The sequence below is a fragment of the Chlamydotis macqueenii genome, chromosome 1, assembly GCF_036417535.1.
Source record: "Chlamydotis macqueenii isolate bChlMac1 chromosome 1, bChlMac1.mat, whole genome shotgun sequence".
In the NCBI taxonomy this organism is placed as follows: Eukaryota; Metazoa; Chordata; class Aves; order Otidiformes; family Otididae; genus Chlamydotis; species Chlamydotis macqueenii.
Window position 1 is genome coordinate 132,194,286 of NC_141556.1, and position 25,125 is coordinate 132,219,410.

At 42.9% G+C, this 25,125-nt stretch overlaps 1 protein-coding gene across 3 annotated transcripts in view; it reads left to right on the top strand.

Moving 5' to 3' along the window:
- The window catches only part of SH3KBP1 (SH3 domain containing kinase binding protein 1), a 239,903-nt gene that overhangs the window by 8,356 nt on the left and 206,422 nt on the right, over positions 1-25,125 (top strand). For 2 of the 3 annotated variants that reach the window (XM_086767422.1, XM_086767432.1), the window contains exon 2: positions 24,830-24,987. In XM_086767422.1, coding sequence (XP_086623548.1) covers positions 24,830-24,987 — 158 coding nt within the window. The remainder of the gene's footprint in view (positions 1-24,829; positions 24,988-25,125) is intronic. The other variant, XM_086767439.1, reaches the window with a different exon arrangement.

The following is a 25,125-nucleotide window of genomic DNA, read 5'->3' on the forward strand; positions in this document are numbered from 1 at the left end:
TTTGGAAGAGTGGTGAAAACGTATTTGAATGTTTTATGTATGAAGATTGATTACCTAGATATTTTCCTTTTTCATCAACCATTTCTTATGAATATGTCCTTATTGTCATCAGCAGCTTTATGGAAGAATATCAAATCAAGATCCTTCACTCTAGGCAAGACCATCTTAATTTCCTATGAAATAGTCTGGGTGCTGTATTTTGGTGAGACTACAGAACTGCAGTTTTTGTTCAATACAAGTATCCAGCTTTTCTGCTTAAATTATCAGACTTAATAAAGAAAAGCCACACAAACCAGCCAAGACCCCTCAAACAACTCCTACAAAAAAATCAAACCCTACAAGAACTGAACTTTGTTCCCATCAGCTTTTAAATGATTGGGCAAAGAGAAGGGGAGAGAATGAGAAATGGGTGCAGAGAGGAAAGCCCCCTAGTCAAGGTTAAGCTTGAGAAGCCTTGCCTTGTGTGCATAATCAAGCAGTTTGTAACAATGGCTATTTCTGAACATCTGAGAGTAAGCACCAGTACTTCCAGGCAGGTGTGGTCCTACTAACTGGGAAAAGGAAATTGCACCATGTAAAGGCTGGCCTGGTAGCGAGCAATGTGTGGAACTTCCCTTGCTGATGTAATGGAAATTTAAATTCCAGATCCAGAAGAGTATAAAAGATGTCTGCAAATTTGTGAGCCCTCATCGTATTAAAGATTCTTTTCCTTAATGGTATGTGCCACGCTTTATTCTTCACTTTTAATTTTTTTTTCAAGTAAAATTAAAGCTGTCAACAGTAGTTGAGAGCACTGGCTTGGTATAGTACAAAGTTTGCTTTTTTATTCTTGTGTTTTTAGATTGCTTATGGGTTAGAAAAGGTTAATCACTATGCAATCTTGAAATCTAGAGTTGTTTCAGACTTAAATATTTTGATATTGAAGTCAAATGGTTTAAACTGGCTCCAGCCAGTAGATTTGAATTATTTGGTACACTTCTGTGCTTTTGTTGTGTTTTTGTTTAATGAAATTAGTAACATTTAACTTGGATCTCATTTTAACATTCTAAGCCGTTTGCTGCATTGATCATTTAACCAGTTTAGTCATTAATCTCAGTCTGATACTAGATTATTTTTTATCTTTGTTTCATTGTTAATTGGTGTATTCTTAGTGTTGGAAATGTGTTCTTTGTAGCTATTTTTGTTATTAACTTTAACAACATAGTTCATTTTCCAGATGACACAGAACTAAAACTTTTGGTGGATTTTAGCTAGTTAGCCAACACGTTTGACCAGCTTCTCAGTTGCTTACTTCTTTTTGTAGCAGTCCGAGTTTTGTTGGTCATAGTGAGCCAAGTTTAGCTATCTGTATAAAACTGCTCCAACATCACAGAGGTAGCATGTATTTAATAAAGGGATTTCTGAATATAGTTAAGTGCTATTATTGATGGAAGGTTTAAATACAGCAGAAAAAAAAGTACCTTCTATGACTTCTTTGTTGCTCGACTGAGTGCTGCTGAAGGCTTGAATTGGGTGTCCTGTGTGATGAAAAGAAATGTACCTTTGAACAGCCAACTAATTTGTACAAGTAAGATCAACTCTTTCTGTTGCAAGAAACAGCCTTTCAACTGGGAGAGAAATCTTACTGCTACTGACAGTCGCTGCTGACTTTTTTTTACAATGTTCATCTGCCTGGACAGCTGCTGTTTCCTCCTCCATTTGATAATCTCTTCTAAAATGAGAAAGATCTTTACTTTGAAACTTTATATTGAAGTCCCTTGTATCTTCTGATCAATCCATTCAAGTACCTTTATTTAGCTGCATTTAAAAACAGTTGAAATACACTTGTCAGTTTTACTTTGACCACTGAGGTCAACTTGAATGGTCTTTGTTCTGTCGTCTCATACTGCCTTTCAGAATTGCTTGCTTTGATTTGCATTAAGCATGCTTCTTATTTTAAAGACTACAATTTTTGTGTGTGAAGCACCTATAAATAGTGCTTTTGATTAGCTGACATCTCAGTTATCTGACTGTAATTCATGGAAGATTGAGATAGGATGCCATGTTGTTCATAGTGAACTGTGATCTAACAATTCAAAGTCATCTGCACTGGTTCCAGAGTCATGGGAGACCTATTAATATATGTATTCCTCCACAATGTATTTGATAGTTTGTTTACAATTGTTCAGAAAACAGTCTTGTTCATTCTTGTGTGTTTCTCATTCCTTCACCTCATTGTGTCAGAAAGCAGTTGCTCCTCTTCCTGTCTCTTACAGAAGTGCGTACTTTTTTTTTTTTTTAAAAAAAGAAAATCTACATCACTATTTCTCAGCTATTTCTCAGGAAAGATGCTCTTCACCTATTTTTTTTTTTTCTGTTTCAGATACCTGATGCTCTGTCATCTCTTGCTTTCATACACACTCCCTTCAAATTAATCTTTCCTTCTCTTTCATCTGTCTTTCAAGTGCATTACTTCTCTTTTTAGGAAACATTTCTATATACCTTGTTTAGTCTCAGAATTCCCTATATTAAGATGCAAAGATCTACAGAATTCTGAAGACAGTCTGGTGTGGAATACAGCAAAATTGTGGGTGGTCCTGTACAAATTTTTCTTCATAATTACGGAAACAAGAAACCTTCAGTTGGTTTCCCATAAAGACCGTGTCAGGAAGGAGAGGAACTGACTGTCTTTTAGACACTATTGCTTTAGTCTGCTGAGTTTTTCCAGAGTCAAAATTGATACCCTGGAAGGTAAATGCTGAAGTGTGTGTTGCACATTGTGTTTGGCCAGCCACCTTTTTGATATTTTCTGATAGAAGAGTGATGCCTTTGGTGTGTGGAAAAAAACCCAGGTTTTGCAAGTTTGCAAAGCTAAATGCTGAAGTTCCAATGTTTTTAAATTTGGAGAACTTAAAAGCAAGATGTTGCTATTTTAAGTAGTATTTCAGTTCCTGTCTGTTCAAGTCTGTCAGTGTCTCTCTCAAGAACCAAAACCAAGGTGCTGATGTAAATGCAGCCTTACAAGGCAGAGATCTTAAATGCAAGAAATGCCCTTTGCATCTCTAGACTCTCTGGAATATAGGATTACTTCTGGCTTCTGATTTCCTTAACTCCAAGAGCTCGAATCATTGGAAACCAGAGAAGGTCATCAGAAGATTTTTCAAATGGATGGAGCCCAGGAACCTTTTCTTCGATGAGAAGTAGAGTTTTCTGCTTAGCCTTGGAAGAAGTGGTCTTTGTAAAAAAAGTTTTCCTGATGTCCAGTCTGAATCTGCCTCCCTCTGTTTTAAAACCATTACCACTAGTAATATCACAACAGGCCCTGCTGAAGAGTTTCTCCTCAACTTTCCTGTAGGCCCCCTTTACGTACTGGAAGGCCACAATAAGGCCTCCCTGGAGTCTTTTCTTCTCCAGGCTGAACAGCCCCAACTCTCTCAGCCTGTCCTAATAGGAGAGGTGCTCCAGCCCTTTTATCATCTTTGTGGCCCTCCTCTGGACCCTCTCCAACAGGTCCATGTCCTTCTTATGTTGGGGGCTCCAGAACTGGACACAGTACTCCAGGTGGGGTCTCACAAGAGTGGAGTAGAGGGGCAGAATCACTTTCCTTGACTTGCTGGCCACGCTTCTTTTGATGCAGCCCAGGATGCAGCTGGCTTTCTGGGCCGCAAGCGCATTGTCACCTCATGTTAAACTTCTCATCCACCAGCACTCCCAAGTCCTTCTCCTCAGGGCTGCTCTCAATCCATTCTCCACCCAGCCTGTATTTGTGCCTGGGATTGCCATGACTCAGGTGCAGGACCTTGCACTTGGCCTGGTTGAACTTCATGAGGTTGGCATGGGCCCACCTCTCCAGCCTGTCAAGGTCCCTCTGGATGGCATCCCTCCCCTCCAGCGTGTCGACGGCACCACACAGCTTGGTGTGGTCAGTGAACTTGCTGAGGGTGCTCTCTATCCCACTATCCATGTTGCCGACAAAGATGTTGAACAGGGCTGGGCCCAATACGGACCCCTGAGGAACACCACTCGTCACCTGTCTCCACATGGACATAGAGCCATTGACCACCACTCTCTGAGTGTGGCCATCCAGCTAATTCCTTATCCACTGAGTGGGCTATCCATCAAACCTGTGTCTCTCCAGTTTAGAGAGGAGGATGTCGTGCGGGACAGTGTCAAATGCCTTGCACAAGTCCAGGTAGATGGCATCAGTTGCTCATCCCTTGTCCTCCTATGCTGTAACCCCATCATAGGCCACCAAATTAGTCAGGCATGATCTGCCTTTGGTGAAGCCATGTTGGCTGTTACCAGCCACCTCCTTGCTCTCCATGTGCCTTAGCATGGTTTCCAGGAGAATCTGCTCCATGACCTTGCCAGGCACAGAGGTGAGACTGACCGGCCTGTAGTTCTGTGGGTCTTCCTTGTTCCCCTTTTAAAAAAGGGGGGTAATGTTACCCCTTTTCCAATCATCGGGAACCTCACCAGACTGCCATGACTTCTCAAATGTGATGGCCAGCAGCTTGGCAACTTCATCAGCCAGTTCCCTCAGGACTTGCGGATGCATCTCATTGAGTGCTCTCTGCTTCACTTTCTTGTATGTTTTTACCTGCACACTGCCTCTTGGATGCTGTAGAAAGATTCTGTGCCAGCATCCAAGGAGGTTCTATTAGTCTCAAGTAGACTGTATCTTATTGTTACTTCCTTGTCCACACGCTTTGTTCTGTTCCAGACAGTACCAGTGTTGGTAACTGGGGGTAGGTGGGAGGAGGAGGCGGTTGTCAGAAGAATAATTCTTTATAAAACAATAGGATTCATTGCCTCTGTTTGTGTTTACTTGGGTTCCAGAGCTGCATCCTGCTGCTTCATCCCCTTTCTCCCTGCATCCTCAATGCAGCAATGGGCTCTCCTGTCTAAATGCTGGCTATTGTTTGTGCTTTTGCTCCATACGCAGCTCTGCTGAACGTTTGCATTCAACTAGCACACAGTGGCTCAAATTCCCTATTGGAGCAATGCTGTCATCAGGTCACAAGCTGTTCTTGCTTTGCAATGAAAGTCAGTGACAAGCTTTCAGATGTACTTGTTTGGTTTGCATCAGTTTTTGCTTTCAGGATTGTTCTTCTAAGGAGAAGCTCTGTGTAGTATCTCTTTTTAAGAGACTTATTCCAGTCATAAGCATTAAAGAAGATCTCTTGGAAGTGAGTGAACGTTTCTTCAGGTGGAGGAGACTTCTTGAGTTCTTCAACCTACTACCAGAGATACCTGTTAGAAGAGCTGTATCTTCTACTTGCAGTATAACCTCTGCTTTCTGAAAGGCTTTGCCTTTTTCAAAATCCAGAGAATTTCTCTAAGAGAAAATGAAAATAAAATATGATAATAGAAGTGCCTCCTTGCCCACGCCTAATTGACACATGGGATTTTGAAAAGCACCGTGAAAGCAAAACAGGGAAGTTAATGGCTGTGATATGGAAACATTTTTGTTCATAAGAGCAGAAAAAAAGTATGTTAGTTTGTGAATTCCATTTGTTATGACATCCAGAAGAGATTACCTGCAGAAGCAGATTTGAGCTGAGAAAACAGGCATTAAATTACCATCTAGAACTTATTTCTCCAGATTTGCATCCTGAATTCTAAAATTGAAATTTGAAAGCTTTCTAATGCACAGAGTGAACACATGTTACCTGATATGATGGTTAAGTTTATTTGCCCAAGGGTTGTCTGGAACTTGTGAATCTTTATATGCAGTAATTTCCGTTTCAGAAACAGTGGATTTTTTTTCAACACTGTTGCTACCACAGTTTGAAGGAAAATAATGGAATCATAGAATAGTTAGGGTTGGAAGGAACCTTGAAAGGTCATCTAGTCCAACCCTCCTGCAAGGAGCAGGGACATCTTGCTAAGGATTATGAGCAGCAGTCTTATGAGACTTCATTATTAATCAAGAAAAAATATAATATTGGTGGGTGGTAAAGGTGTTATTTTAATCAAATGTGTCCTTCCTCCAAACACTCCTACCCTGCTTTCCGTCGTTGCTCACATAATTGAGCAAGTTAGGGAGTTTTTTTAACACCTTAGCTGGTTTTTGGCTGTTTTTCAATAAAATCTAAAGGTTGATGGAGATGGTTTAATGCTGGCATGTGAATCTTGTATCGGATGTTAGTGGTGAAATGCAAATTACCTATGATCTGAGCTCTTGTACTTAGAGCTATGAGCTCAAGCACATACATAGCTTTTACAGCTGCTGTAACGCCTGACAATTTATTGTATGTGGAAGAAGGATAGTAAGTGCCCTTTCATTTGCCTTATGAATTATGAAACTACTGAGGAGTTCCATGCTGTGCCTGACCTTCCTCTGAATGTGAAGTTTTGTAGGTTGAAATGCTTGGATTTATGTAAAAGAGGGTTAGAAGAAAAAAAGAAAAAAGCTGATTACTCCTCTTTTACACCAAGTCCAGGTTCTCACTGTTGTACAACGCATCTCTTCATGACAGTTTATAATGCATCAGTTAAAACCGGGGTAAGTATTTTGCTACTACTTTCTTAAAAATAATAGAATTCCATGTAAACTGAGGGAAAACAACATAGCTTTGAAATTATTTTAAGATGCTGTGTTTGTCTACAGCTGGTGTTAAACAGCAAAGGGCTGTGACACAGTCCAAGGATTTTGGCTGTATCAAGCTGTTGCTGCTAGCAATCTCTTGCAGAAATTGCCGCTTCCAAGAGCAGGAATACTACAACAGAGTGTATCTGTGCACCACTTTGCAGTCTAGTTACTTAACATAAACCCATCTTTATTAGTACTTCAAGCAAATGTGGCTAAGATGCAGAGGAGGATGTCATATTCTCCCCATCCTCTTCCTGTGCAAAAGGGTTGCTACTTTTGGCAAAGATGGGTGGTTATAGTAACAGCTTAGGCATCTGTAGTGAAATCCTCCAAGCTAGTCTGAGATCATATTCATAATTACACTCATGCTTCTAGTCTGATTTTAATGAGGCTAGGTGAATGTTACAGTTCTAGACGCTCTGAAGTTTTAACAGCTAAACACTATATAGTACATAATATGAAGATTGTGAACAAATTGTTGACCACAAGCTCTTCTCCTGTTTCTGGGAGTTAAATGATGCTACATTGTATCACTGAAAGGTAATTGTTCCTTGGCTTTCCAATTTTTAAATTTATTTGACATTCTGTCTCGGTGTGTGTCCATTGGCATCTACAGATACTATCAAGGTAACTTTGGGACTAGAATCATGTGGTGATTATACAGGTCTACTACTTCTGAATAATTTTAAACAGCAGTTATTTTCATGGCATCAGGTTTTCTGTCCTGTTTCCTTTTAATGTTGATACATTCGTTCGGTAGCAATTGCCATTAATTTAGCAAAATGGTAATTTGTATATAGTTCTAAATATAGTTCTAGCTATATTTAGCTGTAAGTAATCTTTCTCTCATTTTTTTTTTTTTTTTCTCTGAAGAAGAAGTAATATCATTCCTAGCTTCTCAGTTGTCTGAGAATGTGGTTTAGAAACCACAGGAGTAGCATTACTATCAGTTTTTATGAATATGTAGTTTGTCAAATGGAAATTATTTGTCTTTATTTGCTTAGCTTTGGTCACAATCCTCTTCTCCTTTCCTCTTTATTCCAGCAATGGGTACGATCCTTTATACTTTTCCGAACTTTGAATTATTTTAATGGATATTGGAAGAGGAAGGAACTGATATTAAGATGATGATGTTAAAATGTTTCCCTCCAAATCAAGTGTCTTCCATTTCTTCTGGATGGCTTCTTGTGTGCATTAGTATCTGAGAGGAAGAACAATGTTAAAACAAATGAACCAACTCTCAAGCTGATTTTGCCTCTAAGAGGCACTGTATTGCTTCAGTTGCAGGTTAACGCAGTGGGCGTCGTCTACGAACTTGCTGACAGTGTGATGCAAAAGTAAGTTTGTGAACACTGTATGCTGGGTGCATCTGCTGTATTTGAGAGGTACTTTTGTTGGTAGGACCAGTGAATTACAGTGAAATTAATTTCTTTCAGTAGCAACAGTCTAATTCTAGCAGTTTGTTGTCCAAGGCAGAAGCACCACTTTGCCCTGCAGGAAAAGATGAATTAATTTGTGGAATATAAGTGCTTCCCAGTTTGCCAGCCATATGAATGACAAAGATTATCTATGCAGTCTTGCTCTTCCAGAAGGGTTAAGGAGACTTGGCCCAATAAAATCTAACATGTATTGTTGGATCTGAAGTGGTGTATAAGGGAGCCTTTGGGAATACAGATGTAACTGCTGCCATTTAGAACTACTACGATCTTCTCTTTCCTTGCTTAGTCGGTATGAACATCTCTGATGATCAAGTGTGCTTTGACATATTGTTTAAAAAGTTTGTATCAGAGATATGACTGTGATAGAATAAACTTAATGAGAGGCAACTACTGTGATCATAGAATCATAGAATGGTTAGGGTTGGAAGGGACCTTCAAAGGTCATCTAGTCCAACCCTCCTGCAAGGAGCAGGGACATCCCTGACTAGATCAGGTTGCTCAGAGCCTCAATCCAGCCTGACCTTGAACATTTCCAGGGATGGGGCTTCCACCACCTCTCTGGGCAACCTGTTCCAGTGTTCTATAACTCGCATCATAAAAAATTTTTTTCCTAATTTCTAATCTAAATCTACCCCCCTCTATTTTAAAACCATTACCTCTCGTCTTATTGCAACAGGCCCTACTAAACAGCCTTTCCCCATCTTTCTTGTAGGCCCCCTTGAGGTACTGGAAGACGGCTATCAGGTCTCCCCGGAGCCTCCTCTTCTCCAGGCTGAACGGCCCCAACTCTCTCAGCCTGTCCTCATAAGAGAGGTGCTCCAGCCCTTTTATCATCTTTGTGGCCCTCCTCTGGACCTTCTCCAACTGGTCCATGTCCTTCTTGTGTTGGGGGCTCCAGAACTGGACACAGTACTCCAGGTGGGGTCTCAGCAGGGCAGAGTAGAGGGGGAGAATCACCTCCCTCAACCTGCTGGCCACGCTTCTCTTGATGCAGCCCAGGATGCGGTTGGCCTTCTGGGCCGCAAGGGCGCATTGCCTGCTCATGTTGAGCTTCTCGTCCACCAGCACTCCCAAGTCCTTCTCCTCAGGGCTCAATCCACTCCCCGCCCAGCCTGTATTTGTGCCTGGGATTGCCATGACCCAGGTGCAGGACCTTGCACTTGGCCTGGTTGAACTTCATGAGGTTGGCACGGGCCCACCTCTCCAGTCTGTCAAGGTCCCTCTGGATGGCATCCCTCCCCTCCAGCGTGTCGACGGCACCACACAACTTGGTGTCGTTGGCGAACTTGCTGAGGGTGCACTCTATCCCACTGTCCATGTCGCCAACAAAGATGTTGAACAGGGCCAGGCCCAGCATGGGCCCCTGAGGGACGCCACTTGTGACCGGTCTCCACATGGACATAGAGCCATTGACCACCACTCTCTGAGTGCGGCCATCCAGCCAACTCCTTATCCACTGAGTGGTCCGTCCGTCAAACCCATGTCTCTCTAGTTTAGAGAGAAGGATGTCGTGCAGGACAGTGTCAAAAGCTTTGCACAAGTCCAGGTAGATGATGTCAGTTGCTCGTCCCTTGTCCACCGATGCCGTCACCCCGTCATAGAAGGCCACCAAATTGGTCAGACACGATCTGCCCTTGGTGAAGCCATGTTGGCTGTCACCAACCACCTCCTTGCTCTCCATGTGCCTTAGCATGGCTTCCAGGAGAATCTGCTCCATGACCTTGCCGGCACAGAGGTGAGGCTGACTGGCCTGTAGTTACCTGGGTCTTCCTTATTCCCCTTTTTAAAAATTGGGGTTATGTTCCCTCTCTTCCAGTCATCGGGGACCTTACCAGACTGCCACGACTTCTCAAATACGATAGCCAGTGGCTTGGCATCTTTATCCGCCAGTTCCCTTAGGACCCGCGGATGAATCTCATCAGGTCCCATGGACTTGTGCACCTTTAGGTTCCTCAGATGATCCCGAACCTGCTCTTCGAGTACAATGGGCAGTTCTTCATTCTCGCAGTCCCTGCTTGCACCTTCTACAGCTTGGGTGGTGGGACAGGAACTCTTGTCGGTGAAGACTGAGGCAAAAAAGTCATTGAGAACCTCAGCCTTCTCCACGTCCTGGGTAACCAGGACACCAGTTCCCTTCTGGAGGGGGCCTACATTTTCCCTGGGCTTTCTTTTGTCCCCTGCGTACCTATAAAAGCTCTTCCTGTTACATTTTATATCCCTGGCCAGATTCAGTTCTGCCAGGGCTTTGGCCTTCCTTACCTTATCCCTGGCCACTTGCGCAGCCTCTTTGTAGTCCTCCCAGGCTACCTGTCCCCACTTCCACCCTTTATAGGCTTCCTTCTTCACTTTCAGTTGGTCCAGGAGCTCCTTTCTCATCCACGCCGGCCTCCTGGCCTTTTTGCCCGACTTTTTTTTCATCGGGATGCACCTCTGCTGAGCTTGGAGGAGGTGCTCCTTGAATATAGACCAACTTTCCTGGGCCCCTCTTCCCTCCAGGGCCGCCTCCCATGGCACTTGGCCCATCAGGTCTCTGAAGAGGCCGAAGTCCGCCTTCCTGAAGTCTAGGGCAGAGAGCTTGCTGTGTAGTTTCCTTGCTGCCCTGTGGATCTTGAACTCCACCATGTCATGGTCGCTGCAGCCAAGGCTGTCCTTTAGTTTCACATCCCCCACCAGCCCCTCCCTGTTGGTGAGCACAAGGTCGAGCATGGCACCCCTCCTTGTCGGCTCCTCTATTGCCTGCAGGAGGAAGTTGTCATCCACGCATTCCAGGAACCTCCTGGACTGCCTGTGCCCTGCCGTGTTGTCTCTCCAACGTATGTCAGGGTGGTTGAAGTCCCCCATGAGAACCAGGGCCTGTGACCGTGAGGATGCTCCTATCTGCCTATAGAGTACTTCATCTGCTCTGTCCTCCTGGCCAGGCGGCCTGTAACAGACCCCTACCATGATGTCCCCTGTCCGTCCCCATCCTCTAATCTTGACCCATAAGCTCTCTGTCAGCTCCTCCTCCATCCCCAGGTGGAGCTCCACACACTCCAGCCAGTTGCTGATGTAGAGAGCAACACCCCCTCCTCGTCTCCCCTTCCTGTCTTTTCTAAAAAGCCTATATCCCTCCATGTTGACGCTCCAGTCGTATGTGTCATCCCACCACGTCTCCGTGATGCCAATGAGGTCGTAGCCTTGCTTCCATGCACACATCTCCAGCTCTTCCTGTTTATTCCCCATGCTGCGTGCATTGGTATAGAGACACTTCAGCTGGGCCCCCGACAAGGCCGACTTGCTGGCTGGAGCGACAGGGGTGCTATTGGATCGCAGTTTAGGTTTATTTGCACTTATCTGTGATCCTTCCTCAGATTCTGGACCCTCGGTGCTGGCACTGGCACCATGCTGACGGCAGTGGGCTGAACTGTGCTCCCCCTTAGGCGATAGGCCTAAGAAAAGGTGAGCAATTTCATAGTGTTTATTAGAAGCACCTACCTCAATTTGTTTACCACAAAATTGCTATAAGATGCCTATTTTATATGGAAATGCCCCACATAAACACAGAAATACAAACACACTGACTTACTGTTGTTCTTTATTTACCTAACTGTAAATGTGAGATTTTTGCATTGAATTGTGGTCATACCAAATGCCTTAGCTGGAATATAAAGTATTTCTTGTCCTGCTAGGTAAATTCCACTAGAATAACTGTGTTTTTTTAAAAGCTGGAACCAAACATACTCATCCCTCTTTGAAAAACAGAAAACTAGCTCTCCTCTTTTCCTGGAGGACAGCTTGGTATTATGTCAGCTGGAGTGGCTTTGGCTCTGCTGCTGCCCAGAGAAGAGTCGCATCAGGACAGCATTAGGCCAAGTGTTCACTCTGTCCTCCAAATTAGGTTTTGGTTGGGGTCCTCTGCACAGCTCCTCTGTTTCTGTGCCTGCGTGTGTGCATACATGTGAATTGCACGCAATGGGGTCTTCCTCTCAAATGCTTCCCATCTGTCCTAAGTGCTCCGTGGCTGCCTGCTATGCTTCCAGCAAACGTGCAGACTGGGTGAAGAGCATTTGTGGCCTATGGGAGGGGACTGGGATTCTAACATTAAAAGGTCTATGTGCAGTATGATTTAGGTGGCCCCGTCTGTGACTGCTCTGCTCTTCGATAGAGTGATTCAGTGAAGATACTATTCCAGGACTATGACCTTTAGCTCCCTCTCATTTTTTTTGAAGGGGAAATAGGAAAATATAATGTAAACTGAAAGCTGTTGTCTTAGCAGAGGAGTTGCTGTTTATCATGTAGCATGGATTTATTAATCTTGAGGATTGAATAGTACAGATTTTCCTTCTGATACTGTTTTTTTCTCCTCCTCGAGCTTTTCTTTTTCATGAAGCTGAATTGTTACAAATACTTTTAGCAGAGAGAGCAGATTCCTGATAGTAAGTGTTGCAAAAGAAAAAAAATGTTTAAAAAGGAACAAAACTCGGAATTAATTTTTCAAGAAAATTATGATTCTTCAATAATTGCTTGCAGTCAGGCAGATGCAAAACGTTTCAGTTCATTTTTTTCTGCCACAGATGTGCCACAAAACTACAAGCTCAAGCAGTCTTAAAAATCCCAGTTGCAACCTACATTTAAACTCTAAAGTTAGTGATACATATTATTATTATTGTTGTTGTTGTTGTTTTGTGTGTGTTTCAGAGGTAGCAAATGGCAATGGGCATTTCCATTTTGGTAGAGTGATACCTCAGAGGGCTAATTGGTGGCTCCTTCATTTAGAATTGTGAACTGTAATGACATTGAGAGAGTTGAGTCTTTACAAACTACAGATTATTTTGTTCTCCAGTAGAAAAGCCCCATCTGAACCTTCCTCCTTCCTAGATGCTAACAAGCATTTAGTTATAATCATATTAGAGAAGTTATAGCATGATGCCTGCAACAGCTGTGATGGTTTTGCATAGGAAGAACTTTTAGAGTCCCTGATGGGCGTTCAGTGGTTATACCAGTGCATTCTCCTCTCATCAGTGCTGCAACATCTGTAGTAAATCCTGCCAGACCTCGTATGAATTTGTCTTCTTCCTCTTCCTTCAAACATATTTGTATCACAGCATCCCGCATGTGTTTGGCCTGCCAGCTGCTCAGTGTTCCTAGAGTCTGGAAAACAATGGCCTTGTAGGTCTAGGTTAGGAAACCAGCACTATTGAGTGTAATATACTTTGGGTTTTAGAATCATAGAATCATAGAATGGTTAGGGTTGGAAGGGACCTTCAGAGGTCACGTAGTCCAGCCCCCCTGCAAGGAGCAGGGACATCCTCTACTAGATCAGGTTGCTCAGAGCCTCAATCCAACCTGACCTTGAATGTTTCCAGGGATGGGGCATCCACCACCTCTCTGGGCAACCTGTTCCAGTACTCTACAACTCTCATTGTAAAAAATTTTTTCCTAATATCTGATCTAAATCTACTCCCCTCTATTTTAAAACCATTACCCCTCGTCCTATCACAACAGGCCCTACTGAACAGTCTCTCCCCATCTTTCCTGTAGGCCCCCTTGAGGTACTGGAAGGCCACAATAAGGCCTCCCTAGAGCCTCCTCTTCTCCAGGTTGAACAGCCCCAACTGTCTCAGCTTGTCCTAATAGGAGAGGTGCTCCAGCCCTTTTATCATCTTTGTGGCCCTCCTCTGGACCCTCTCCAACAGGTCCATGTCCTTCTTATGTTGGGGGCTCCAGAACTGGACACAGTACTCCAGGTGGGGTCTCACGAGAGCAGAGTAGAGGGGGAGAATCACCTCCCTCGACCTGCTGGCCACGCTTCTCTTGATGCAGCCCAGGATGTGGTTGGCCTTCTGGGCCACAAGGGCACATTGCCTGCTCATGTTGAGCTTCTCGTCCACCAGCACTCCCAAGTCCTTCTCCTCAGGGCTGCTCTCAATCCATTCTCCTCCCAGCCTATATTTGTGCCTGGGATTGCCATGACTCAGGTGCAGGACCTTGCACTTGGCCTGGTTGAACTTCATGAGGTTGGCACGGGCCCGCCTCTCCAGCCTGTCAAGGTCCCTCTGGATGGCATCCCTCCCCTCCAGCGTGTCGACGGCACCACACAGCTTGGTGTCGTCAGTGAACTTGCTGAGGGTGCTCTCTATCCCACTGTTCATGTCACCAACAAAGATGCTGAACAGGGCCAGGCCCAACACGGACCCCTGAGGGACACCACTTGTGACCGGTCTCCGGTTTTTGGTTTTTTTTCATTTGAGTTCAGAAAGTAAGTCATGCTTTGCAATTTGGTCTGATAAAAAGGTACTGTTTTTTTCCCTCCTAGTGGCTGCTAAGAGTTTTATTTCAACATTATAGCAAAAATAATTATTAATTTTACTATATTCTCCAGTTTGTACCTAGGTCTCTCAAACAGAACAGCACATTTGAAGTAAGACCTTGTCTAGCAAGTTTTGAGGCAGATGGAATTTGATAGCCAGGTTGTTAACCCGTTATAAAATGTACTTATAATGAAAATGTTGATAACCTATTAAGTATTTGCTACCAAATGAGTCTTTGTAACTGCTTTATAAAAGAAATGTAGTGTTACAGAAAGGCAGTACATTCCAACTTCTTGATTAATAGGTTTTGATAATTGATCAATTTACTGTAGGTGGTGGAGAACATGAAGCTTACTGTCATCACTGAAACCTTCCTGTAGAGGCTTATGCAGTGTGACATACGAGTAGGATGCCTGTTCATGCTGTTAGTCTTTGTTGTTTCTGAACAGCTATCTTTATGCAAAAGAGAAAAGCTCTGTTGCACTCTCTTCTGAGGAAATGTAATTTGAACTTTGAGTTAAAGCTTTAGTGTATAATATTTGAAGGTACTTTGTCTAGTTTCAGTTCTGGCTTTTTGGGTAAGCCAATGCAACTCATGTGTTTATCGGTCACATGAAGCTGAGTGACTAACAAAAGTGAAGACATAAAACTTAGAGTAGAGAAGCTCTTAACTCTTTGACTGCTGTGTCTAACTGTATACACTAGCTTTAAGGTCTGCATTTGGATGTGAAACCGTACTGCTGCAGAAGGTGGTGTTGCCATGTGGATGCTGTTACTTGGGTGGAATAGCGCCAAAGACATTAATAACACTTCCATTGTGCCTACACACTTCAGATTTCACTAGAAGCTGATTTGATAATGTAGGTTTTGTTGCACAGTAGCAAATATCTGTTTCGTTTCTTGCTTGAAAAGACATTGTACAGTAACTGAAAATAGCATAAATGGGAACATTTCAGTCTTCAAATATTGGTAGCATTATTAAAGAAATGCTTATTCTGACTAGATAAGTTTTAGGAGATTACATTTTACTCTTGTTTAAAATGTGGCAAGGAAACAAACTAATCAATAAGAAAAATTTCTGATTATCAACAAAATAATTTCATGTGCAGATGTAAGACTAACTTCAGGAATGAAAGATGGGAATATTTAAGCTTTTAATCAACAGGTTTTTTCCAGATATGCTTATTTTAAATATAGCTGAAAGGTTACATCTCAATTCCTGGTTCATAGCATTAACATTTCAAATATTATGTTTTAAACCAAAACCACTAAGCATTAAATGAAAAAAATCTTTGTCCCTGATGTTGCAGTAATAAGTTGCACTGTGCCTGTCTCCAGCAGGGTTGATAACAACTAGCTTTGGTTCTGTTTCATGAGTTTTTACGTTACAATTTGGATTGGTGGTAATACAAGACTAGGAATAGCTGATTGTGTTGGCATGGGAATGAACATATCCCCTTTTAGATCAAAATAACTTGAATAGCTTTTGATATTGGATTTTGTTCCTAATATGAAAAATGCCTTCTTCCACTGGAAAGAGTCTAATAGCTGGGGTTTGCAAGCTGGGGCAGGTTTGACTTTCAGGCATGATGGGGTACAATATTTTCAAGAAAAATGCACCAAAAAAGAGAAGCCAGATCTGTCTGCCCCAATTTTGCTGTTTTATTTTACTTTTGGCTTAAAAGGGATTTGGGTTTTGGCTGTTAATGTAACAAGCTGTTTACCTTGGCAGAGCTGGGCCTAAGACCAGCCTTTGTTGATTAACAAATAGAATTAGTTTCAGCTCACTGTCCATGGAGTGTATAAATCATTGGGCAAACTGAAACACTGTTTTAGTCCAGTACCTTAGTAGAAATATAGCACAGCACTTCAAGAATGAGGTATGTTGTACTTGCAGAAATGGAGCAAAACTCAGATCTGCTTTTTTCTTAGCGTACATGGATTGGTGTTGTTTCCAATATCAATACAGCCTCCATGAATACAAAACTTCACCTCAAAAGAAACAAAAAAAGATTAAGTTTGACTGGTGCAATTAATTTTTCAAAACACAGTTTGAGAAGGTGGTGTGGTTTAGCATGCTTTAGAAAATTAGCTTGATTTTTAAAACTGCAGCTGCATGAACCTGTAAATTATAAAGCACTTCCAGGCTGTCATATGCTCTGCAAGCTTCGGTAGTGTGATAAATGAGAATTTTGAGTGATCTCAGAAGTACCTTCCTGTCAGTTTGTCACAATCTCCGCATTTGTTAGGTGTCCTCTTATTCCTCTTTCCAAACTGTGCTCTTGGTTTCCTTTGAAGAGTTTATAAACATCTTGATTGTGTGGTCCATTTTTGATCACTCATATGTCTCTGACAGCTTATACACACTTATGTTACAGTAATCAAAGTCTCTGAGAGGAGACAGCTTTTACAAATATTTATATGTGTTTTTTAATAAGTGCAAACTTTTATAGACAGAGAAGAGCCTGCACAGTAAAGGGATTTTTTTTGTTGTTTGTTTAGTCAAACTTCCAGTAAAGCAAAAGTGGTTGAACAGCTGCCGCTGTCTATATACGTATTAGTGGAAGGCAGACAAACTTCAGGGAGAGAACTCCAGTGCCTCCAGCCTACCCAAGCAGTCACTTTTATGGCCTTCTTAGGGGAAAACTGCAAGCACAGCAACAGGTGCTAGAACACTTTTAAAACGTGAGACTTAAAGAGTGGGACAGTTTTTTGCGTTCCTTCGGTATATCTTGCTGCAGTCTGAATGCTGAGGAGTGTTTGAAGAGTCAGTAGTTGGAGCCAGGCCGAATCCCTGCTCCATTACCATCCACCCCTTAAAACTCTCTCAGCACCTTCTGGTTGCTTAGGGAGAACTCTGACCAAATCAGTATGTAATTGCATCCACAGCAAAATAAAAATAGGATTTAAAAGCTTCCTAAGTAGGGAGGGGAAATTACTGGGCACATACAAAAAGCAATGTATAAGCTTTGAGTCCTGAAGCAGGTGCATCCTAGTAGACTGCCTAAAAATGAAGGATACAGGGCATTACTCTCGAAAGATCTTTTCTGGGGTTCAACCAAATTGGAAATATCCTGCTAAATAGTCTGATTTTTTTGAGCCTGGATGCTGTTGTGTTCTGTGGAGATAAAAATTCTCATTGATGTGAGACTTAAAGTAGTGTGTCTGCCTTGGTGCTGCTGGCTGAATCTGGTAGTCCTTGGAGAGCTATCATGTAAATACGACTTCTGAACCAATTTTACTGGTTACTCTGGGGTAAAGTATGCATATATTAATAATATCAGTGCTATTTTCAGGGGCTTTAGTTCATATTTTAGAAATATATATATATGGGGTTGTTTTTTGTTTTTTTTTTTTTTTTGTATTTTCTCTAACTAGGCTGGTTATTTCAATTCAACAGATTCTTTAGTTTGTGTAGCAGTTGGCACAGAAGGGGTCCAGGAATGCCACCAAAGATGATGTGGAATGGCTCAGTAGTTGTGGTATGCTGCAGGGCAACTAGGTGCTTTTAAAATTGCTTGGATGATTGAGCTCAACAGGTTGGCCTTTCCAGGTCTTCTTCAAATTTCTGAGGCTTCAAGAGCCCAAACCCCCAACTTTCCTGAATGAAGGGCAGGAAGAGTCTCTGCCTCTTGAGGCGAGATGGGAGACTCCCAGAAGGGCAAGTCTGGAAGCCTGAAGTTTGTAACTTCTGACACTAGGAGGAAGGGTCCAGCTCCGCCTCAAGATCTCAGTTACACCTCAGTTACAGAACAGATTCAGTGCTCTTGTAGGTGATGAGTGCTCCATCCAGTGAAGCATCCAAGCTTCATGCAGGAACCACGAGGAGAAAGCGGCAAGTGGTAATAGTAAGGAAATTCCCTGCTGTGGGGGATGGAGACTCACATCTCTTGACCTGGTTTGTCTTCTAAGGTGACTTGTTGTTTAGAGTGGCTTGCATGTGGAACGTTGTGGAGAGACTGCCAAGGCTTGTCTGGCCCTCAGACTGCCACCCTGGGGCTCTTTCTTATAGGCTTCAATGATATTGCCAGGAGTGATCTGGAAAGTATCTGTTGTGACTGTATGGCTCTGGGGTGATGGGAACCTGGGTGGTTTTCTCCTTGATCCTTTCAGTAAGAAGGAAGGGTATGAGGATGAGTGGACAGATCCTGAGGGTAACAGCTGGTGTCAGCAACAGAGTTTCAGTTTTGTGATTGTGAGATCCTCTTTGAGGATTGTTTGGAAAAGATGGGATCCACCTAAATGAGTAGGGCAAAAACATCTTTGCTAACAGGCTGGCCAACCAGGTGAGGAGAGCTTTGAAATAGTAATGATGGGGAAGGGAGAGGATGACCAACAATCTTGTGAGGAAGCGGTGAACCAGGTTGGCAAACAAAATATGTGGGGTTATGCAAACAATGGGGACCTTGTAATTAAAAAAAAAAAACCAGGATTGAAAGGAGCCCTTCCCAAGCATACCTGTATAAACAAGGAAGTGACTTTCAGAATTACAGGGTACACTCTTGTAGTCTTTCTGGGAAGTCAGTATGGCTGGCTGCCTCTCTGAAATGTCTGTGCTCTCATGCGCACAGTGTGATCTTTGGTGTGCAGAGAAGAGGAATTACATGTCTGCATGGAGTTGCAGAGTTATGATTTCATTGGGATCATGAAGATAGTGGGTTAGCTTACATGACTGGAGTGCTGCAATAGGTGGATATGGATTATTTGGGAAGCATAGGCTAGGAAGGTGAGGAAGGGGAGTTGCTCTTTATGCAGCAGAGAAGCTCAAATGCATGGAGCTCTGCTGTGGGACAGATGATGAACCACCTGAGAGTTTGTGGGTTGAAGGGCAGACCAATGTGGACGATGTTGTGGTGTGGGTGTCTCTACAAACCACCTAACCAGGAAGAAGTAGTTGATGAGGCCTTCTTCAAACAACTGAAATAAGGGTCATGTTGGCAGGACCTAGCCCTTATGGAGGATTTCAACCATCCTGCTATCTACTGGAGGGATAGGTTAGTTTACTTATGCCCTGGGTATGAGCAATCCAGGAGGTTTCTGGAGTGTCTTGACTGCTGGATCTCAGTCTTGCAAACAAGGAAGAACTGTTTGGGGATCTGAAGGGTTAGGGCAGCCTTGACTGCACTGTCCAAGAGATGGTAAAGTTAAGGATCCAGAGAGGAGGGGGAGAAAATGCAGAAAGCAGGATTAGAACCCTGGACTTGAAGAGGGAAGAGTTTGGACTTTTCAGGGCTCTGCTTAGAAGAATCCCACTGGAGACAGTTATGGAGAAAAGAGAGATTCAGGTGAGCTGCTTGGTTTTCAGGGATCACCTCCTTCTAGTTCAGTAGTGGTCCATCCTCACAAGCAGGAAAACAAGCAGAGGTGGTAGAATGCCTTCATAGATGAACAAGGAGCTCCCGACAAAAATCAAACATAAAAAGAAAGAGTACAGGAGGTGAAAGCAGGGAGAAATGACGTGGGACAAACGTAGAGAGAATGTCTACAGGTGTAAGGATGGGGTTAGGAAAGCCAAAACCCACCTAGAGTTGAATATCATGAGGGATGTTGTGGGTTAACCTCAGTGACCAGCTCAGCTCCATACAGCTGCTCACTCACTCCCCTACATAGGGATGGGGAAGTGAGTTGAAAGGGTAAAAGTGAGGAGAGTCTCGTGAGTTGAGACAAAGACAGTTTAGTAGGTAAAGCAAATGCTGCACGTGCAAACTGAGCAAAATAAGGAATTCATTCTCTGCTGTTCATTGGCAGGCAGATGTTTAGCCATCTTCAGGAAAGCAGGGCTTCATCAAACATAATGATGACTTGATAAGACAAATGCCATAACTCCAAATGAATCCCCTTCCTCATTCTTCCCCCCTAGCTTTTATTGCTGAGCACAACATCGTATGATATGGGATATCCCTTTGGTCAGCTGGAGTCAGCTGTCCTGCCTGTGTACCCTCCAGCTTCATGTACACCCCCAGCCTACTCGCTTTTGGGGCAGCGTGAGAAACAGAAAAGACTTTGAGGCTGTGTAAGCACCCTTCAGCAATAGCTAAAACATCTAGGTGTTACCAACACTCTTTGGGTCACAAATCCAAAACATAGCCTTCTGTGAACTGCTATGAAGAAAATTACCGCTATCTCAGCTAAAACGAGTACAGATGTGAAAGGCAACAAGAAAGGCTTCTACGAGCACATAAGTGTAAGAGGAAGACTAGGAAAACCGTGAGCCTGTTGCTGAATGAGAATGAGGGCTTTGTCACAGAGGTACTTAATGCCTTACTCATCTTTAATAGTAATACTGGCCTTCAGCAATCCCAGGCCCCAGCAATCCCCAGTGGGAAGGTCTAGGGCAAGGTAAACCTACCCTTAGTGAAGGAGAATCAGGTTAGGGAATATTTAAACAAACTGAACATGTTCAAGGTCATGGCCCTGATGGGCTGTGTGCTGAGGGAGCTAACGGATATTGGGAGACCACTGCTGATAGTCTTTGAAAGGTCGTAGTGACTGGGAGAAGTTCCTTAAGACTGGAAGAAAGCAAGTGTAACTCCTGTCTTCAAAAAGAGCAAGAAGCCTCCTTTTTGCTAACATGCAAACATGATTGCAAACATGTTTGCAAACATGATCAGCCTCATGTTTGCCCCTTAGAAGGCAATGGAACAGATAATCCTGGAAGCCATTACCAAACGTATGAAGGACTGGGGGTATGACTGGGGGTAGTCAGCATTAATTTATGAAGGGGAAGTAAATTCTGACCAATCCGTTAGCCTTCTATGATGAAATCACTGAGTCACTAGAGGAGGAGAAGGCAGTGGACATTGTTTATGTTGACTTCAGCAAAGCTTTTGACATTGTCTCCCATAACATCTTAATTGACAAACTGATGAAATGCAGACCATGTAAATGGACAGGGAGGTGAATTGAAAACTGGCTGAAGTGCCAGGCTGAAAGGATTGTGCTCAGCAGCACAAGGCCAGTCACTGGCAGCATGCTGCAGGGCTGGATAGTGGGGCTGATGGCTGCTCATCGTCTTCAGTAAGGACCTGGATGGTAGGACAGAGTGCACTTTCAGCAAGTTGCCAGATGATGCAAAACTGGAAGACTGTTTGAGACACCAGAGGGTTGTGCTGTCGTTCAGAGAGGCGTTAGCAGGCTGGAGAAATGGGCTGGCAAGTTCCTCATGAACAAAGAGAAATGCCAAGTCCTGTACCTGAAGAAGAATAACCCCAGATTGATTGGCTGGAAAGCAGTTTTGGTGAGAAGGACCCCAGGATCCTGGTGGACACCAAGTAGACCATGAGGCAGCAATGTGTGGTTGTGGCAAAGGCATCTTCTAGCTTGCTGGGCTGCATGAGTCAGAGGATTGTCAGGAGGCAGGTGGAGAGATGTGATCTTTCTCCTCTTCTCCTTTCTGGTGAGGCCCATCTGGTGTGCTATGTCCAGTTCTGGGTTCTCCCAACCAAGGGAGAGATGGAGATACCAGAGTGAGTCCAGCAAAGGGTGATGAAGATAGCTGGGGGATTTGGATTATCTGACATTTGAGGAGAATCTGAGAGAGATGGGACTGTTTTAGCCTGGAGAAGAGAAGGCTGAGTGTGGGTGATGTTATCAGTATATCTGAATACGTGATGTGGTAGAGTAAGGAAAGTGGAGCCAGACTCCTCTAGGCAGTAGTCAGTGAAAGAAGAGGCAATGGGCATGAATTGAAAACCAGGAAAATCCATTTAAATTTAAGAAACACTTTTTAACCTTGAGGATGACTGAACAGTGTAATTTCCATCCTTTGAGACATTCAAACCTGGCTGCATGAGGCGCTGAGCAATCTGCTCTTTAGCTGTCTCTGCTTTGAATAAGGGGATTTGGTCTACAGAAGTGCCTTCCAGTCTCAAATGTTGTGTGATTTGGGTAGTGGTTAATGGGTTGTACTTTACTTGCAAGCTGATAATAAATGGAGTACCACCAGGGGCTGTCTTGGTACCTCTTCTTTTTAACATCTTTATAAATTACTGGAAGAAGCAGTGGAGTGCACTCTCTTCAAGTCTGCAGTTGATACCAAATTGGTGGAACAATTTGTGTGCTGAAGAATGGAGGAACCTGAGACTAGAGGAATTCCGATTGTCTACCTTGGAGAAGAGAAAATGGGAGATCCTAATAGCAGCCTTACAATACCTACAAGGAGGTTATCAAGATGGAGTCACACTCTTCACAGCAGTGCATGATGGGACAATAAGACCAATGGATGTAGATTGAAACAAGAAGGGTTCCAATGTAGAGGGAAAACTTTTTTCCTAGTCAAGCAGTGGAGCAGGTTGCCCTGTGTGCCCTACCTCTGTCCTTATGTCCTGGTTTCGACTAGGATGTAGTTAATTTTCTTCTGAGTAGCTGCTGTGTTTTGGATTTAGTATGGGATTTTGTATTTAAGGAATGTTGATTCAGTGATGTTGTTAGTTGTTGCTAGGAGATCAAAGACTTTTTTCAGCTTCGCAGGTTTCACTAATGTGCAGGTGCAAGAAGCTGGAAGGAATATAGCCAGTACAGTTGACCCAAACTGGCCAAAGGAAATATTCCATGCCATAACTGTCATGCTCACTATATAAGTGGGAGCTGGCCAGTGGGCAGAAATCCGGAAATTGCTGTTCCAAGATCACTGCTTGGGATTGTTCCAAGATCACTCTCAGTTCCACTCCATGATCACTGCTTAGGATGGGCTGTATTGGTCGTTGGGCAGCAAGAAATTGTGCATCATTCATTTTGTATAGCCTATTATTATTGTATTTTACTTCAATCATTAAACTGTTCTTACCTCAACCCACAAGTTTTCTTACTTTTACCTTTCCGATTCTCTCCCCTATCCCACTGGGGAGAGGGAAGGTGGATGAGCAGCTGTGTGGTACTTAGTTGCTGACTGGAGTTAAACCATGACACCTTGGAGGTTTTCCAGACCCACGTGGACAATGCCTGAGAAACCTCGTTTGACCTCGGAGCTGGTCCTGCTTTGAACAGGAGGCTAAACTACAGACCTGAGGTCCCTCCTAGCCTGAATGACACTGATTTTTCAGTCAAGTTTCAGTAGTAAATTTTTCAATTTCTGTTTGCATGTCAGCTTGTAATGTGTGGTACCAGTCTCTCTTTTGCTGTTCATAATGTAGTTTAGCAGGCCTGTTGTGAACTGTTTTTATAATGTTTCTGGGCTTCATAGAAGAAGCAGTAGATTAATATTGTTAGCCGTACCCTTGCGTCTGGGATGTATGCGAAAGTCAGAACACACTTTAGCTATGACTTGCAGGCTCTGGGGGAGGGAGGGAGATGTTCAGCATTGTGACTGTGTGACATTTTGGGGGTGGAAAGGAATAACTCTGCTTTCCTGTCGGCTTAATTTGATTTAGTCTGCAGGGCTTGTTATTTAGGCAGAACGTTTCTTCTGTTTGTGGTGTAATGGTTAGCTTTGCTTTGTGAGCTGTATTGCTTGTTTGCCGGGCTAATTTTGCAGAATTTACATAGCACAGTCATTTGTGCAGAAAGCGGATACTTCTTACTAGTTCTTATTTTGCTCTGTCGATGGTTGAAGTGCTAAATGTTTGGTGGAACATCCTGGGGTGTGATTTTCCACTGAAGAAAACAGGAGTAAGGCTATGAATATGGCTATCCTTGACCTTGCCAATCTGGCTCCTCCTAGTAGATATTTGATGGACCACTAAATAGAACTATGGCTTCCATATTTGAATACCCAAGGTCTATTATTTTTTATTCTGCAAAGGAATTTTTCTGTCTTTATGATTTCCTTAATTCTCTACAGAGACTTTGTTGTGTGTATGGTTTCAAGGGACAGGGAGTCCTCACAGGGAGAGACAAAGATACCCCATATAATATTATCAAGCTTATAATGCATCTCTCTCTGATAACAAACATTCAGAGCAGTAGAAGAGGATCTTCAGATCCTCTCATACATAATCACAAGTGAAAGTAAATTTTTTTCCCTTTGGTGAAACCCTATGAGAGGATGTTTATGCAGCAAAGCTCTGCATTTCTGTGTAAACAATGGTGAAACTTGGTATGATGCAGAAAAAATTCTTGTTAAATAGACTTTAAGTTAATAGTGATGTATTTAGCAAAGTAGGTATAGTGGCTTGGGATGCTTATGGATTTGAGAACCGTTCCAGAAATAAAATGTTTTGGAAGTCCTGTGAACAAAAGCTAAAATGTTGTCTAAGAAATAAAAATAAACTTTGTAATGCGAAGTAGAAGTAGTTACTGCTGAAGCAACACAAATTGATTTCCTTTAAACAATAAAGAAAAATGCATGCCATTTGTTGCCTTAACTATGATGAGCATTCCTGTGGTTTTTCCTTTTGTGACCTCTTTTGTAGCAGTTACCCACAAAATGTTACCATTACATGTTGCCTATTTGATGTGCTCTCTTGATTAAGCTGAATGTATTACTTTCACTGAGAATCTCTAATTGGATTGATGTTTTCTTATTCTTTTCAAAGGCGTGAAAACTTAAATGTAGTCAATAATTGTGTATATGTGTGTTTCTCTTTTAGTGGAGGCGATAGTGGAGTTTGACTACAAAGCTCAACATGATGATGAGCTGACGATCACTGTAGGTGACATAATCACCAATATCAAGAAAGATGATGGAGGCTGGTGGGAAGGACAGCTCAAAGGCAGAAGAGGTTTGTTCCCTGACAACTTTGTAAGAGTGAGTACAAAGTGGAACTGTTCTTGTGTTGTGTATACATTTTGTGTACTGTGCTGTTCAGGCCAAGTATCAGCCTTTATATCATAGTATTTCTTATATCCGAAACCATAATATATTGCAATACAATGTTCTATTGAG